General features: G+C 54.3%; 4 protein-coding genes across 4 annotated transcripts; 2 read left to right on the top strand and 2 right to left on the bottom strand.

Moving 5' to 3' along the window:
- Window positions 1–264: 264 nt before the first annotated feature.
- ACET3X_008393 (uncharacterized protein) lies at window positions 265–1,840 on the bottom strand (the record flags this gene model as incomplete). The annotated part of the gene is made up of 2 exons (XM_069454562.1): window positions 265–1,599; window positions 1,649–1,840. The coding sequence occupies 2 exons, from the start codon at window positions 1,838–1,840 to the stop codon at window positions 265–267; spliced, it is 1,527 nt and encodes a 508-aa protein (XP_069303995.1).
- Window positions 1,841–2,862: 1,022 nt separating this feature from the next.
- Window positions 2,863–4,087, top strand: ACET3X_008392 (uncharacterized protein; the record flags this gene model as incomplete). Its single annotated transcript, XM_069454560.1, has 2 exons — window positions 2,863–3,377; window positions 3,424–4,087. The coding sequence occupies 2 exons, from the start codon at window positions 2,863–2,865 to the stop codon at window positions 4,085–4,087; spliced, it is 1,179 nt and encodes a 392-aa protein (XP_069303994.1).
- Window positions 4,088–4,359: 272 nt separating this feature from the next.
- On the bottom strand, window positions 4,360–4,648 carry ACET3X_008391 (uncharacterized protein; the record flags this gene model as incomplete). The annotated part of the gene is made up of 2 exons (XM_069454559.1): window positions 4,360–4,539; window positions 4,589–4,648. 2 exons carry the CDS (start codon window positions 4,646–4,648, stop codon window positions 4,360–4,362), a joined length of 240 nt encoding a protein of 79 aa, XP_069303993.1.
- Window positions 4,649–4,786: 138 nt separating this feature from the next.
- On the top strand, window positions 4,787–11,908 carry ACET3X_008390 (uncharacterized protein). The gene is made up of 4 exons (XM_069454558.1): window positions 4,787–5,533; window positions 5,580–7,571; window positions 7,620–8,180; window positions 8,229–11,908. Exons 1-4 carry the CDS (start codon window positions 4,911–4,913, stop codon window positions 9,301–9,303), a joined length of 4,251 nt encoding a protein of 1,416 aa, XP_069303992.1. The 5' UTR covers window positions 4,787–4,910; the 3' UTR covers window positions 9,304–11,908.
- The last annotated feature ends 1,366 nt before the right edge of the window (window positions 11,909–13,274 follow it).

The raw sequence follows: 13,274 nt of genomic DNA, 5'->3' as shown, positions 1-13,274 counted from the left end.
TGAATGTTGTAGAAATTTTAGAAGTGCAGGATCTAATAGACATGGACATTCTATATGGGTGTCAAACACAGCATTCAGCACAGCTGCCATCGGCCGAGCACTACTTTTTCTATCCAGCTGTTCAAGACACGTATGAATCGGACGCCTGCCCAATGCAAAAGCACTCTACTCGCTCAACTATGCCGAACGCTGCAAACGAAGGAAAACGAAGGTTATGAAGAGGAAGAACGGTACAGGATAAGGGTATAGAAGAGAACAGTCCTCTCAGTACACGGAGCAGCTTGTCTGAGCCCGGGTAAGAGCCTGCGTAAACATAGTCTGCATGGCCATGTAGTGGAAGATGATACCTCCCAGCACAGCAACATGCCAGATGTTGTGGGAGCAGCCCACGTAGTCGAAGAAGCCGGGAAAGAAGCGCTCGGGCGTCTTGCTCGCATACAACAATGCACCGGTAACGTACACGAGCAAACTCTTAGTAACAGGCGCATAGAAGTACTGTGCCCATGCGACGCCACGGGTATACGCGAGCTGGCCAAAGGGCAGGAAGCCAGTCAGGGCAAGGGAGCAGTAGAAGAGAACGCGGAGCCAGGCCATGTCCGCTCGGTTGAAGGTCGGATGCCAGGGTAGAATAACACCGCCAATACCGAGCAGTGCTGTTATGCACATGTATGACCAACGGGAGACGGGTTCGCAGTAGAATGCGGCGTATTCCGTCGTCATGATAGATGCGGCGACGAGTAGAGAGATGCCAGTGTAGTCTACACAGGCGAAGCGTTCAAGCAAGGTTTGATGTGATATGCTGTTCATCGTGTGCCAGATGGTCGAACAAGCCAGGCACTTGCATGCCGCGAAGAAGAAAACGGCTGCTATGAAGATGTCGGCCTTGGTCGACATGCTGAAGTTGGCACTCGAAGGGTAGAAGTAGAAGGCGATGGCAAGGACCATGATGAATCCGAGGAGATGTGTCCAGATATTGATTAGTTCGTTGTGGAGGCCGAAAATGGATCGAACGCAAGCCCACTTTCCTTCTTGGAAACGGTAGCCCTTGAGGATATGTGGGTTGACTCGCCATGGCTCTGGTAGGTCCTCGTAGTGTATCAGGCCATGTGCTTTGGCTCGCTCTAGCGCCCGTTGTACGGCATGCTCAACCCGGAGTTCAATCGTCTCACGCGCGCGTCGTGCCTTGTCCAGACCGCCATCCACAACGCCCTTTGCGATCTCGATTCCCTCGTCCATCTTCCTCCAACCTTCCTCGTAGAATTCCTGCGCATAGGAGCCGATCGATCCGTCTCTTATCGCGTATGCGCGCGTCTCAAACTCGGTAAGATAGTTGTCCATAAGCACTATTCCTTCCAGGACCTTCTCCCCAAGGGTTTCTTTCCGTTCCATCGCATCTTTGTATCGTTCCTCCAAGGTCTCGACAAACACGGAAGCCTGTCGGCGTCCGGCCTCGATTGCGCCGTCGGATATCTTGGAACAGGATTCGCGAACGGCAAGCAGTGTGTTGTATGCGTATTCGACACCGGCATCGTACTTGACGTGGCCATAGTCTTCGAGAAAGTCCATGCGGCAATTAAGTTCGACCAAGAAGTTTCGAAGCTGCGTGCATGTTAGTACGTGGTAAGCGCATACGCACCGAATGACTTACCAGCAACTGGAAGTTCTCCGCCTCCTGCATGCAGGGTCGTGTGTGCCATGAGTGCCGTCTTTGGCGTTGCGCAGGTCGCTGGGAAGCGATTGTGCCGTAACCTCGGTGTGTAGGCTGTATAGGCTCTTCCTGTGAAGCCATGACTGCAGTGCTGACCCCAACACTCGAGTTTGAGCGCGGCATGCGGGGCATCGTTATATAAGTCTGGCGCGAAGCTGCGCGGGGCTGTTCGAGCCGTGGCGATCTCTCTCGTTGGACGTTCCAATGGCTATCGGGCCCAAGTTACGAGGGTCCAGCAAGGCGCGGTCAGGTAAGGCGATTGGCTGATATGCGCATGTGCACAGTATGTCTCTCTGGCTGGATGACCTCGTGTGCTTGTGGTGCTGGGGAAGATAAATAGTGAGGATGTGGGTCTTTTTCTCCGCCTATCGGGGTGACTAGCAACGGGCGTGGTAGCCGAAAACGTCTTGGTTGGCCAACACAGTCCTGATGGGGCGAGTAACTAGAGAGGGCAATATCTTCTTGTATTGTACAGAATGAGCTGAAGCAAAGGGACGGGAGAGTCAATTGTGCGCGTGGCGTATAGGCATGAGGTCCGAGTGTTGGCGTCGTCATGGGGCTACCGCGGCCAATTCACTGTCGGGTTCCTGACAGTAAGAAGACCCTTTTTTTTTGCGGCTCCTGTAGGGCTGAGATGCTGCACTGTTCAGGTGGCAGTGAAGGCCTCCATCCGAAGTGTCCTTTCTATTTCCTTTTATACACACCCGGCTGAGACTACTCGCTGTACCACAGTACAGCAGATACGAAAACCTAACAGTTCATGTTCGTCTGGCTAGAACGCCGAGGCCGTTGATGGCGTCGCCTATATCGGCAGGTGCGTTGCTTGGTGGCTGGACCTGGCCTTGGCAACGAGCCACACGTGGCTCAATTTCGTCATCGCGTGCCGTCGTCCCGAGGCGTCAAAACCTACGAGTTTTGGCGGAGAAGCGAATGACTGATACCAGGCTATGGGTCGAGAAATGCTTCGTTCCAAAAAAACGCTGTGTAACGTGCTTTGGGCTGCACGCATGCTTAGGTCCAACCGTTCCCACGTGCTACCGGTAGCGTCAATGTCTGCAGCCGGGGTGAGGCGATTGAAACCCAACCCTCACCACCTTGGCATTTAATTTTTTGCGACACGCTGGAGTAACACACCAAACTACACACTTTTCAAAATGGTACTCCAAGCAATCAAATACTCACGCGGCCACCTCGAGATTCTTGACCAGCTGAAACTACCCCACGCTGAAGAATATGATGGCATCTACTCCAGCACTGATGCATGGCATGCAATCAAGGAGATGCGAACGCGAGGTGCGCCAGCTATCGCCATAGTCGCTGCTCTCGCTCTCGCAGTTGAGCTCACCAACAAGAAACTCTCCTCGGTAGCAGAAGAGGTCAAAATTTTCATCACAGAGAAGCTCGACTACCTGGTAACAAGCCGACCAACTGCCGTCAACCTTGCAGACGCAGCTGGCAAGCTTCGAAAAATCACCGAGGAAGCCGCTGCGAGTGAGGGAGCTAGTGGAGAAGTTGTGAGAGAAGCCTATGTTGCCGCTGCCGAGAAGATGCTGGTCGACGATGTGAGCGACAATGAGAACATTGGCAAGCACGGCGCGGAGTGGATAGTGAAGAATACAGAGGCAGGAAAGAAGGGGCCTGTGAGCATGATGACACACTGCAACACCGGGTGTGTACTATTCGGCACAAGTGGCTTTCAATTACTGACCGTACAGATCCCTTGCAACGGCAGGCTATGGTACAGCGCTTGGAGTGATCCGATCTTTGCATGCCGATGGGTCACTGAAGCACGCCTTCTGCTCTGAAACGCGACCGTACAACCAAGGCTCCAGGCTAACAGCATTTGAGCTGGTCCACGACAAGATACCGGCAACTCTCACCACAGACTCCATGGCCGCAGCGCTACTCCGACTGCGGGGCGAAAGCGAGAATATCGCGGGTATCGTAGTTGGCGCTGATCGAGTGGCTGCAAACGGCGACACTGCCAACAAGATTGGGACCTATTCATTAGCCATTCTTGCGAAGCACCACGGCGTCAAGTTCCTGGTTGCAGCACCAAGGACTACGATTGACCTGAAGACCAAATCGGGGGCAGACATTGTCATCGAAGAACGTCCCGGGAAGGAAGTGACGCTGGTCAAAGGACCGAGACACGATGGAGTCACGCTAGATCTTGGTGTCGTTGAGACTATCAGCATTGCAGCGAACGGCATCGGCGTATGGAACCCAGCTTTTGACGTCACACCTGCAGAACTTATTGATGGTATCATCACCGAGGTAGGTGTAGTTGAGAAGGATAGCAATGGTGTGTTCCATTTGGACAAAGTCTTTGAGACGAAGGCTTCCGAAGCAAAGCCCTCGACTGTCGGTGGCTTGTGAACAGGCGCCCAAGAGTACGGACGTTCAGTCGCACGATAGGCCCCCTTAATGCTAAGACTCCAACATGTCCGTTCTGCTCAGAGCGCATTGATCATGCGTGTATCCTTCCCCGCTTGTGCTATCCATCATGCTCATGAACACGAGGATACTCGGTCGTTATTCTTGTGTTTTCTACAGCGTACTTGCGATACATCTCTGACCCAGAGTTGGGACAGAACGGGCCGGGGTGTACATGCTTCATATCGTAGAACAGAGGCATGGCTTTGTAGACGTTATTTGGAACTCTTTTCCTCTGTTCCGGAAGACGTGTCAGGATCTTCCGGGACATCCTTCAGCTCTTGCTCGGCCTTCTCAGCCTGCGCCAGGAGTGCCTCGATCTTTTTTTCAATGGAATCGAGGTGGCTCTCCAGGGCGGCTGCGGTCTGTTCGCCTCGCTGGAGTTCCTTGAAGGCCTACCCGAGCTGTCAATTCCCGACGTACAGCGACTGCCGCAAAACTCACTTGGGCAAGATCAGCCTCGGAATGCGATGCAGCACCGGCTCCGTTCTGCGGGTTGGACATGGCGAGGATGATGTAAGAGTGGTGGATGTCGGGTCCTGGTGCTTACCGACGGGGCAAGCGCGTCGTCGAAGATGACGACTGAAGCACCTTAGCGCGAACTTACCCTGGGACCTCGAGGGCTGCGCGAGCAGCACAGACTCTCAACCTCCCTCATTACACCTTTCGCCATTCCCGCCCGTACGCGCTCCTTACATCCTTTTCCTTGTTCTACCGCATGCGCCCATCTCCACTGCTCTAGCCGACCCGCGACAGCTCGCCCGCCATGTTCTCTGGGTCCAACTCGTACTTAGGGGGTGGGAACAGCGCCCGACCGGGGCAGCCTCAGTATGGGCAGCAGCAGCAACAGCAGCCCTTCCAGCAGCCTGGAGGCTTCCAGGGCGGATTGGCCCCGCAGCCAACGGGATTTGGGGGGGCTCCAATGCAGCCACAGTTTACTGGCTTTCCGGGCCAGCCGCAGGGCTTCGGACAGCAGCCAGCAGGCATGCAACCGCAGTACACTGGCTTCCCCGGGCAGCAGAACCAGCAGTTCCAGCAGCAGCAGCCTCCCCAGCAGATGCCCTTCCAGACTGGCGCGCCGCCGCAACAGCAGCAGCAGCAGCAACAAGCGCCTGCTCAACCCCAACGGCCGCAGCCCACGGGCATGACATCGGCGCAGATGGCTGACTCCTTCCGCGGCAGCTCTGCGTCTTCAGTGCCACCACCCGTTCCTGCCAAGACGACCAAGATCCCCAACATACGGCTGTCCTTCATCACGGCGCAAGACCAGGCCAAGTTCGAGCAGCTGTTCAAGTCGGCCGTTGGGGATGCCCAGGCTTTGTCCGGAGACCAGGCGCGCGACCTCTTGATGCGCTCCAAGCTGTCTGGCGATGCGCTCTCTCACATCTGGTATGTTCAACAGGTCGCACGCATGACCCAGTGCTAATAGACACAGGACCTTGTCGGATACGACCAAGTCTGGTCAGCTCCTGTTTCCCGAATTTGCGCTCGCCATGTACCTGTGCAATCTCAAGTTGACCGGCAAGGACCTGCCCAACTCCCTCCCCGAACGAGTCAAGAACGAGGTCTCCAGCATGGTGGATATCATATCGTTTGGAGTCGGCGACGATTCGTCAAGCCGCGCAACGCCGGCGAGCAATGCCCCAAAGTTCAATGAGCCTCCCACAATTCAGCAGCCCCAGCCCCAGCCGTCAAACAGCCAACTGTTGAATACTTTGGTCACGCAGCCGACTGGATATGGACAACAGCCAATGGGCATGCAGCCACAACCTACAGGCTTTGGACAGCAGCCGACTGGCATACAGCCGCAGCCCACTGGGTTTGGGCAGGCCCCTGGTGGTTACAATGGACCACGTCCTCCAATGCCTCCAATGCCTACCGGCTTTGGCTCGAGCCTCGCGCCTAATCAGACTGGCATTGCACCCCTCAATGCGCAGCCAACCGGGATGCCAGGTCAGTGGGGTCTAGCCAATACCCCAGCCACTGGATTGCCGAACATCGAAGCTTTGGCGCAACGGATGATGCCTCAGACTGGCCGTGAGGGTGGCAACCACACGACTGCCGGTTTGACCGGTAACGCCACGATTCCCTGGGCCATTACGAAAGGAGAGAAGAAGTTATATGATGATACTTTCCGAGCCTGGGATGGCATGGGCAAAGGTTACATCAGCGGAGCGCAAGCTCTTGAAATCTTTGGACAGAGTGGACTGCCCAAGCCAGATCTGGAGCGCATTTGGACACTCGCCGACTCTGCTGACAGAGGTCGTCTTGATCTAGATCAGTTCGCGGTTGCCATGCATTTAATCTACCGTAAGCTCAACGGCTACCCCATCCCCGCTCGTCTTCCCCCTGAGCTGGTGCCGCCATCTACGCGCAACATCAACGACTCTATCGGCGCAATGAAGAACCTGCTCCGTGGAGATGCTGAGGATAGGAAGAACTCCGGTGCTTTCCTGCAGCCTCAGCGCACTGGTGTCAGCTATCTGAAGTCTCACTCGTTCCGCGCTGGTAGTCCGCAAGCCGGTGGCCGAAAGGATGCTACAGTTTTCCGGAATAACGACGATAACGTAGGCTACAAGTCGAGCGCTAGACATCGTCTTGGTGGTGGTGGCCGATCGCCTTCGCCAGCGCAGCCGGCCTCTCCTTCTTCTGAGCGATCTGACGAAATGTCTCTTGACCAGCTCAGGAAGTCTGTCAAGGAGAAACAAATCTTGTTGGATGCGATGGATACACAAGACGAGAACGCAGCTGATGAAGACGATGCGCTGGATCGCCGAGACCGCCGAGAAGCTGAGGATCTCTACCGCCGCATTCGCAGGGTACAAGAAGACATTGATGCCCATCCCAAAGCGTCACTTAGGTCGTCTGACTCGGATGCCGAACGTCGTGCTTTGAAGCGCCAACTCCAGACCCTGACCGATCGCTTGCCTGAACTTGCATCTAATGTTCGCAGAACAGAGCGTGAGATAGCAGACGCCCAACTTGAGCTCTTCAGACTCAAAGATGCCAAGGCCCATCCCGGATCTGCATCTACCATCGTGGGTACTGGACCTGGCGGTACCGTGACTGAATCCGACCGTTTGAAAGCCCGCGCCAAGGCTATGATGCAAGCTCGCTCTGCTGCATTGACTGGAAAGCCTGTTCCTGCTAGCGATGACACTGGCGCTGCAACTGAGCGCTTGGAGAAGGAGAACTCGCGCATCAGAGCAGAGAGGGAGAACAATGAGCGCATGATCCGTGACGTCGAAGACAGCGTAAACGAATACACTAGGGGTCTGGAGTCGAGCTTGAAAGAAGGAGGGCACGACAACACAAGTGAGCATGAACGACGTCGATGGGAGGAGGCTTTAGGTGTAGAAGACGAAGTTAAGGACTTCATCTTTGATCTGCAGCGCAGCAGCCGGGCTTCGCGCATCCGCAAAGACGAGTAAGTGATGTCTAGTAACTTTGGCAAACATCCTACTAACCCGCACAGTAAATCCCGCGATAACTACAGGGCCCGCTCAGAGGAGAGACGGCCAGCGACATCCCGCTATGAGAGCCCTGCTGCTCGTGCCGACCCCCCTCCTCGTCCATCAACAACTGCACCCGGCGGTGGCTCATACTCGGCATACAAGACTCCAGAGGAACGTGCGGCCTTCATCAAGCAACAGGCTGAGCAACGCATGGCCGAGCGCCTAGCTGCGTTGGGTATCAAAGCTCCTGTCAAAGCTGGTGAGACACCTCAACAACGTGCCGATCGCGAGAAGAAAGAACGTGAAGAGAAGCTGCGTCAGGCTGAAGAGGAAGATGCTCGCCGCGAAGAAGAGCGTCAAAGGCGTCTCAATGACGACTCCGCTGCACCACCTGCTCCAGCCAAGAGCAGCGGCAAGAAACCCGCACCGCCACCCCCAGCTTCGCGTAAAAACAAGACCGACGTTGCACAGCATGATGTGCAGCAGGCGGAAGCAGAGTCGAAGAGGGCTGAGAACGACATCGCTGAAAAGGCTCTTCGCGAGCAGCAGGAAGCTCAAGAAGCTGAGACAAGGCGCATGGAGTATGTATACATCGATCTATCCTCTACGACTGTACTAACAAACACCAGGGAGGAGGAACGCAGACAAGAGGATGAGCTTGCCAAGGAGCGGGAATCGGCTCAGGCCAGACTTCGTGCCCTAGAAGAGCAAGTTCAGCAAGGCAAACTCAAGAAGGCCGAAGAGAAGAAGCGGAGGGAAGCTGCTTCCAAAGATGCCAAGGAGAAGGAAACCCGATTGGCCGCCCAGCGCGCTGAGATCGAAGCTGCTCGTGAGCGCGAACGTCAGCTGCAGCTGCAGCTTGAGGCGCTCGACGACGACGAGTCCTCAGATGATGATGGCCCGCAGAACATTACGCCTCAGGACACTACACCTACCGCCAGTCAAGAGTTGCCGCGTGATACCGCACCTCCGCAAGCACCATCAATCCCCCAGATTTCGCACAACACACCACCATCGTCCATCGCCAGCCCGCCTGCGTCCTCGGTGACGAGCCCTCACCCTGGCTTAGGCGACACTGAGACCAAGAACCCATTCTTGAAGAAGATGGCCATGTCGAACCAGGAGAACAGCACTGTCTCGACGCCTCCACCCCCGCCAAGCAACACAAGCGAGGTGTCCACGAACCCTTTCCACCGTCTTACCCAGGAGCAAGCCAACAAGGCTGCCGCGCCTACGTTCAACGAGCCTGCTCAACCTTCAGCGCGCAGACTAAGACAAGAAGATGATGACTGGTCCGTCGTCGACTCAGACGACGACTCATCCGATGACGATGAGGCACCTGCCCCAGGCGGCGCCAAACAGTTGGCTTCCATGTTGTTCGGCACCATGGCACCGCCACGCCCACTCTCTTCCATGGACAACAAGAGCCCGCGTGCTGAGAGCCCAGCTGTGACATCACCTCCTGTCGGTATTCCACCTCCTCCACCCATGCCTACAAGCGGTGCGCCTCCGCCGCCGCCAGGCCCGCCACCGCCACCAGGTGGTTCTGCACCTCCGCCTCCCCCAATGCCTAGCATGAAGCCTCCAGGTGGAGTGCCGAACCGTGGAGCGTTGCTCGGTGAGATTACTGCTGGCAAGGGGTTGAGGAAGGTAGAGACTAAGGACAGGAGCACGGCTGCTACTGCTGGACGGGTTTTGGGTTAGTGTGTAATTTTATAGAATTGTAGTATAATCGCGTCTGTGTAATTTGAATTCAAATTTGGCCTTAGGTTGTTGATACACTGCATGGCGCTTTCACCTATGTTTTCACGACCGTCTGTCGTAGGCTCTCACGTCCCCAGCACTAAAGATAGTGCACTTCAAACTTCTTCATAGCCGTACCTAGCAGGACCCTACCCCGAAGTGCTTGCTTAAAGTAACTTTGCTGGCTTTTTTCCATGGTATTCAACAAGACTCGCTTAGTGCCAGCGCATCTGTACGCACCAGCAGTGTCTTGCTATTGTTGCTGCCGACGTATTGTGGTCATATAGTCTCTGTTCTGCTTCAACCTATACCTGCTGGATCTGGCTCTGGTCCATGACAATAATACCCTTTCCCTTCATCTTCCCCCCATGCGCCAACTCGACCAGCTTCTCGATCTCACTTAGTCCTTGGAACGGATTCGTCTGCACTGTAATACCATGCTCGCCAACCAACTTCAACATATCACGCGCCTCACCCACTGTAGATATGACGGACCCTCGGACTCTGATATCGCGAAAGATGAGCTCATGATACGGGATTACCACGTCGTCCGGTTGCGCGATCTGAACCATAGTGCCATGCATTTTTGTGATAGCACATGCCGTAGCCGCCGCCGCCGAAGCATCGCTTACGTTCAAAATAGCCGTTGCGCCCTTATTGTTCGTACAAGCATGTACAGCTTTGACGATATCCTCTTTGCTTGTTCTAGCATCAATGGCAATATCTGCACCACAGTGCCGCGTCAGTTCCAACCCCTCATCTCGCGCATCAATACCAATGACGTTCATCCCCATTGCCTTTGCAAACTGCACACCGATATGGCCGAGGCCGCCTCCGCTACCTACAATGGCTATCCATTCCCCTTTTTGCACAGCAGACAAGACAATACCACGGTAGATAGTGATCCCCGCACAAGCCAGCGGAGCAGCCGTCTCGAAAGACACGTTGTCAGGTAGCTTTGCAGTTTGCTCTGCGTCGATTCTCGCGTATTCAGCAAAGAAACCGTGGTTCGTCACACCCAGGAAACCATCGGTTTTCTGGCAGTATTGCGGACAAGCCGAGGGGCCTCGACATTCAGCGCAGGTCCCGCATGCATGGTATAGCAGTCCTGCCATGACTCTGTCGCCGACCGCAAAGTCCTTTACGGAGGAACCTGTGGCTACAACGGTACCGGCTCCTTCGTGAGAAGCTGTGCAGGGAAGAGGTGTGCCCATGTTACCAGCAGAGACCATGGAGTCTGTGTGGCAGAGTGATGCGACGGCAACTTTGATTAAGAGGTCTTTTGGTGCGAGGTCTGATGGAAGGGGAATTTGGTGCACTTTGTACAGTGAATTGAACTCGACAACTTGTGCTGCCCACATCTTGGTTGGTAAGTCGGTAGTAGACATGGTAAATGTTTCTTGTCTGGAAAGAGAAATGACTACCGATTTGTCGAAATCGAGGGCCTTGAAGTGTATCTACCTTGGGTTCGGCTGTAATCGTAGTATTCGAGGTAGGTAATGATAGGTTTGTCGTATAACGAAGCACGCGAAGTACACTCGAGAGGCCAAAACATGACGTTGCTGAGGGGTAAGTGATGATGGCACATACTGCTAAACCCGGCGTAATTCCTTCCAGCAAGCGCCATCTACTATCCAGGCAATGACAGTACTAGAAAACGATATCAATCCGCCGCCTCCTCCTATTTGACGTCGTGGTAACCAACATCGTCATAGAGCAAGGGGAACTTCAACCAGTTTAGCATGCGTCTGCCCTATTTCGAGACAACTTGCCGTGAAAACCCGCTCCTAATCCGATTCTGCTTGGGAACAAAGAGACCTCATAGGATTATATTGAAGAGAGGCGAGACGCGACAAGACAACCTACCGGGAGCGCGACTAAGACACGATGGCACGTGATGGTGGACATCCAATTCTTGACAGAAGCGCGTCAACGGACTTGCGGAATTCTGGACCATCACCTAGCTTGTCAGGTACCAAGCCCACAGATCTTCACCACAGTCTGAACGTAATAGAAATTCATACGCAAAGCAAGGACAAGGTAGAAGAGAAGCGATCTCGGTGCCGAACTCATCGGCCAAGAACCCGGACACTGGATATAGAGGAAAGTCTGAGTGGAGCGTACCATTATTGATCAGAGCATCGAGCCCACAAAACGACCTTGGCTGCGAGCTTGACTGGAGCTTGTGCGGCAACGATCGCGTCACGGCATGCCTCTGTAGTGGTGCTTTGATCTCGAACAGGACAAAAGGAACCCATGGTGGAAATGGTCTGAGCGATCGTCGTAACGTGACGAATCCTGCGATCACGGCTGAATTTTAGGAGCAAACCTTCTTATCAGCCACTTCGAGATTGGAAAGTGAAGCTGGCAAGAAAGCTGCATATACAGCGGAAACTGCCGTGGGCGAGTCGTATTCCTGTGCATAGCCGAGTACAGCAACCGCACTAAGCAGGGATGGGGCAGTTCCAGGACTTACAGGAAACCAGTATTGACTGAGTAGCTTCAAAGTTCGATGAGCGACATGGTAGAATTGTACATGTCGATTTCAAACTTCCAAGTGTATTCGGCAACCTCGATAAAGCAAACCAGGCAAGCCTCGTGGTAATAACACACACATACAACGCCATGAACCCCTGTTCCACTATCACGCCACCACTACCTGCAACCCGTTTTCAGCTCCGGCCTCATGATTCGGAGCAGCAGGTTGCGCATGGATCATACACACCGCTCGACGCCAAAAAGAAAAAACTCAGACACTGGGACTTGCATGTGACCATCTCACCATCGCGTTTAGCATGACACCATTACTCGTTGCCAGCCCGGGTATTGGCGCGCAGCCCGCTCCCTTCCGCGGGATCCCTTGTCTCCCCACTTTAAAAAACATGCAGAATGCAGCGAGAACCGCCACCCACGGCATTCTTGCAGCAAAGGCAGAGGGGGAAAACGCACAGTCCGCCATGGGCAAAAGTAAGAAAGGCATGCGAGCGGATGACGCGGAAGGCTATCGTCGTCATGTACCGTAGTACGGTATGGGGGATCTAGATTGCGATGTTCCTTTGCTGCAAGTGGTCTGCTGTGTTAACTTGGGGTTTCGTGGACTAGGGGGTCTGGAATGGGCAGGCTGAGGAACAGTTGCAACTGATGTGGTTTTCATCAGGTGACATACGTGTGCCGGGACCAGAATTCTGTTCTCTTCTCATCCTCCATTCCTCTTCCTGTCTGACGGCGTGCCGGCTTTGTTCTACATGTACCCAACGTGTGGGTGGGGGAATGGTTGGGCTGCTACTGTGCTATGGCGTTATCTAAAGCGCTGAGCCGCAAAGTGAGGCTTCTCAGAGCTTGGGCGGAGATGCACAATCTTTGTGGCTTTCAATCTAGGGAAAGTATTCCTTGTCGGATGTATGCTTCCCGCCTGCACCGCAACATCCGAGAGACCAAGCTTGGGGGGCCGCAAACGGTTGTTTTGCTCGAGATTCGACTGTGTGAAAGGACACGTGGAGATGAGTAAAGTTTACGTCTCCTTATGACGATTCTTCGGGCGATGCTACGGCAGAGAGACCTAGCGTCGGTGGTTTGATCGGACCTTCCAACCTTGCTGTCTCGTCATTCCGACCGCCTAGCATAAGCCATAGCAGTAACCCTTTCAAGGTCAAGGCTAAGGCGTTCTATTCTCTAATGGCCACAGTGGGCCGACAATGATGCCTTCCCATGCTGCCACTGCCTGGGGATCTGTTGAGGGTGTATCATTGGTTGCGGCCAGTTAATCCGCAAGATGACCGGTATTCTTACCTGTGGAGACTAGACGCATGTAAAGGCTAAAACGCGAGCGACTTCGTTGATAACTGCGCAACCGTACCAGCGCAGGAAGGACCGATGAGTAAAACATCAAGGATTCCACGTGAAGATGCTGAAAAAAAGGAAAAGACAACATG

The sequence above is a fragment of the Alternaria dauci genome, chromosome 8 (assembly GCF_042100115.1).
Source record: "Alternaria dauci strain A2016 chromosome 8, whole genome shotgun sequence".
NCBI lineage: Eukaryota > Fungi > Ascomycota > Dothideomycetes > Pleosporales > Pleosporaceae > Alternaria > Alternaria dauci.
The sequence above is the reverse complement of the archived record's forward strand: the minus strand, read 5'-3'. Positions and strand labels throughout refer to the sequence as shown.

Excerpts from the sequence above, each read along its gene's own strand:
- ACET3X_008390 (XM_069454558.1), top strand. The coding sequence starts at position 4,911 with ATGTTCTCTGGGTCCAACTCGTACTTAGGGGGTGGGAACAGCGCCCGA. Across the intron at positions 5,534-5,579 it reads GATGCGCTCTCTCACATCTG|GACCTTGTCGGATACGACCA; the intron begins GTATGTTCAACA and ends TAATAGACACAG. Across the intron at positions 8,181-8,228 it reads GCTGAGACAAGGCGCATGGA|GGAGGAGGAACGCAGACAAG; the intron begins GTATGTATACAT and ends AACAAACACCAG.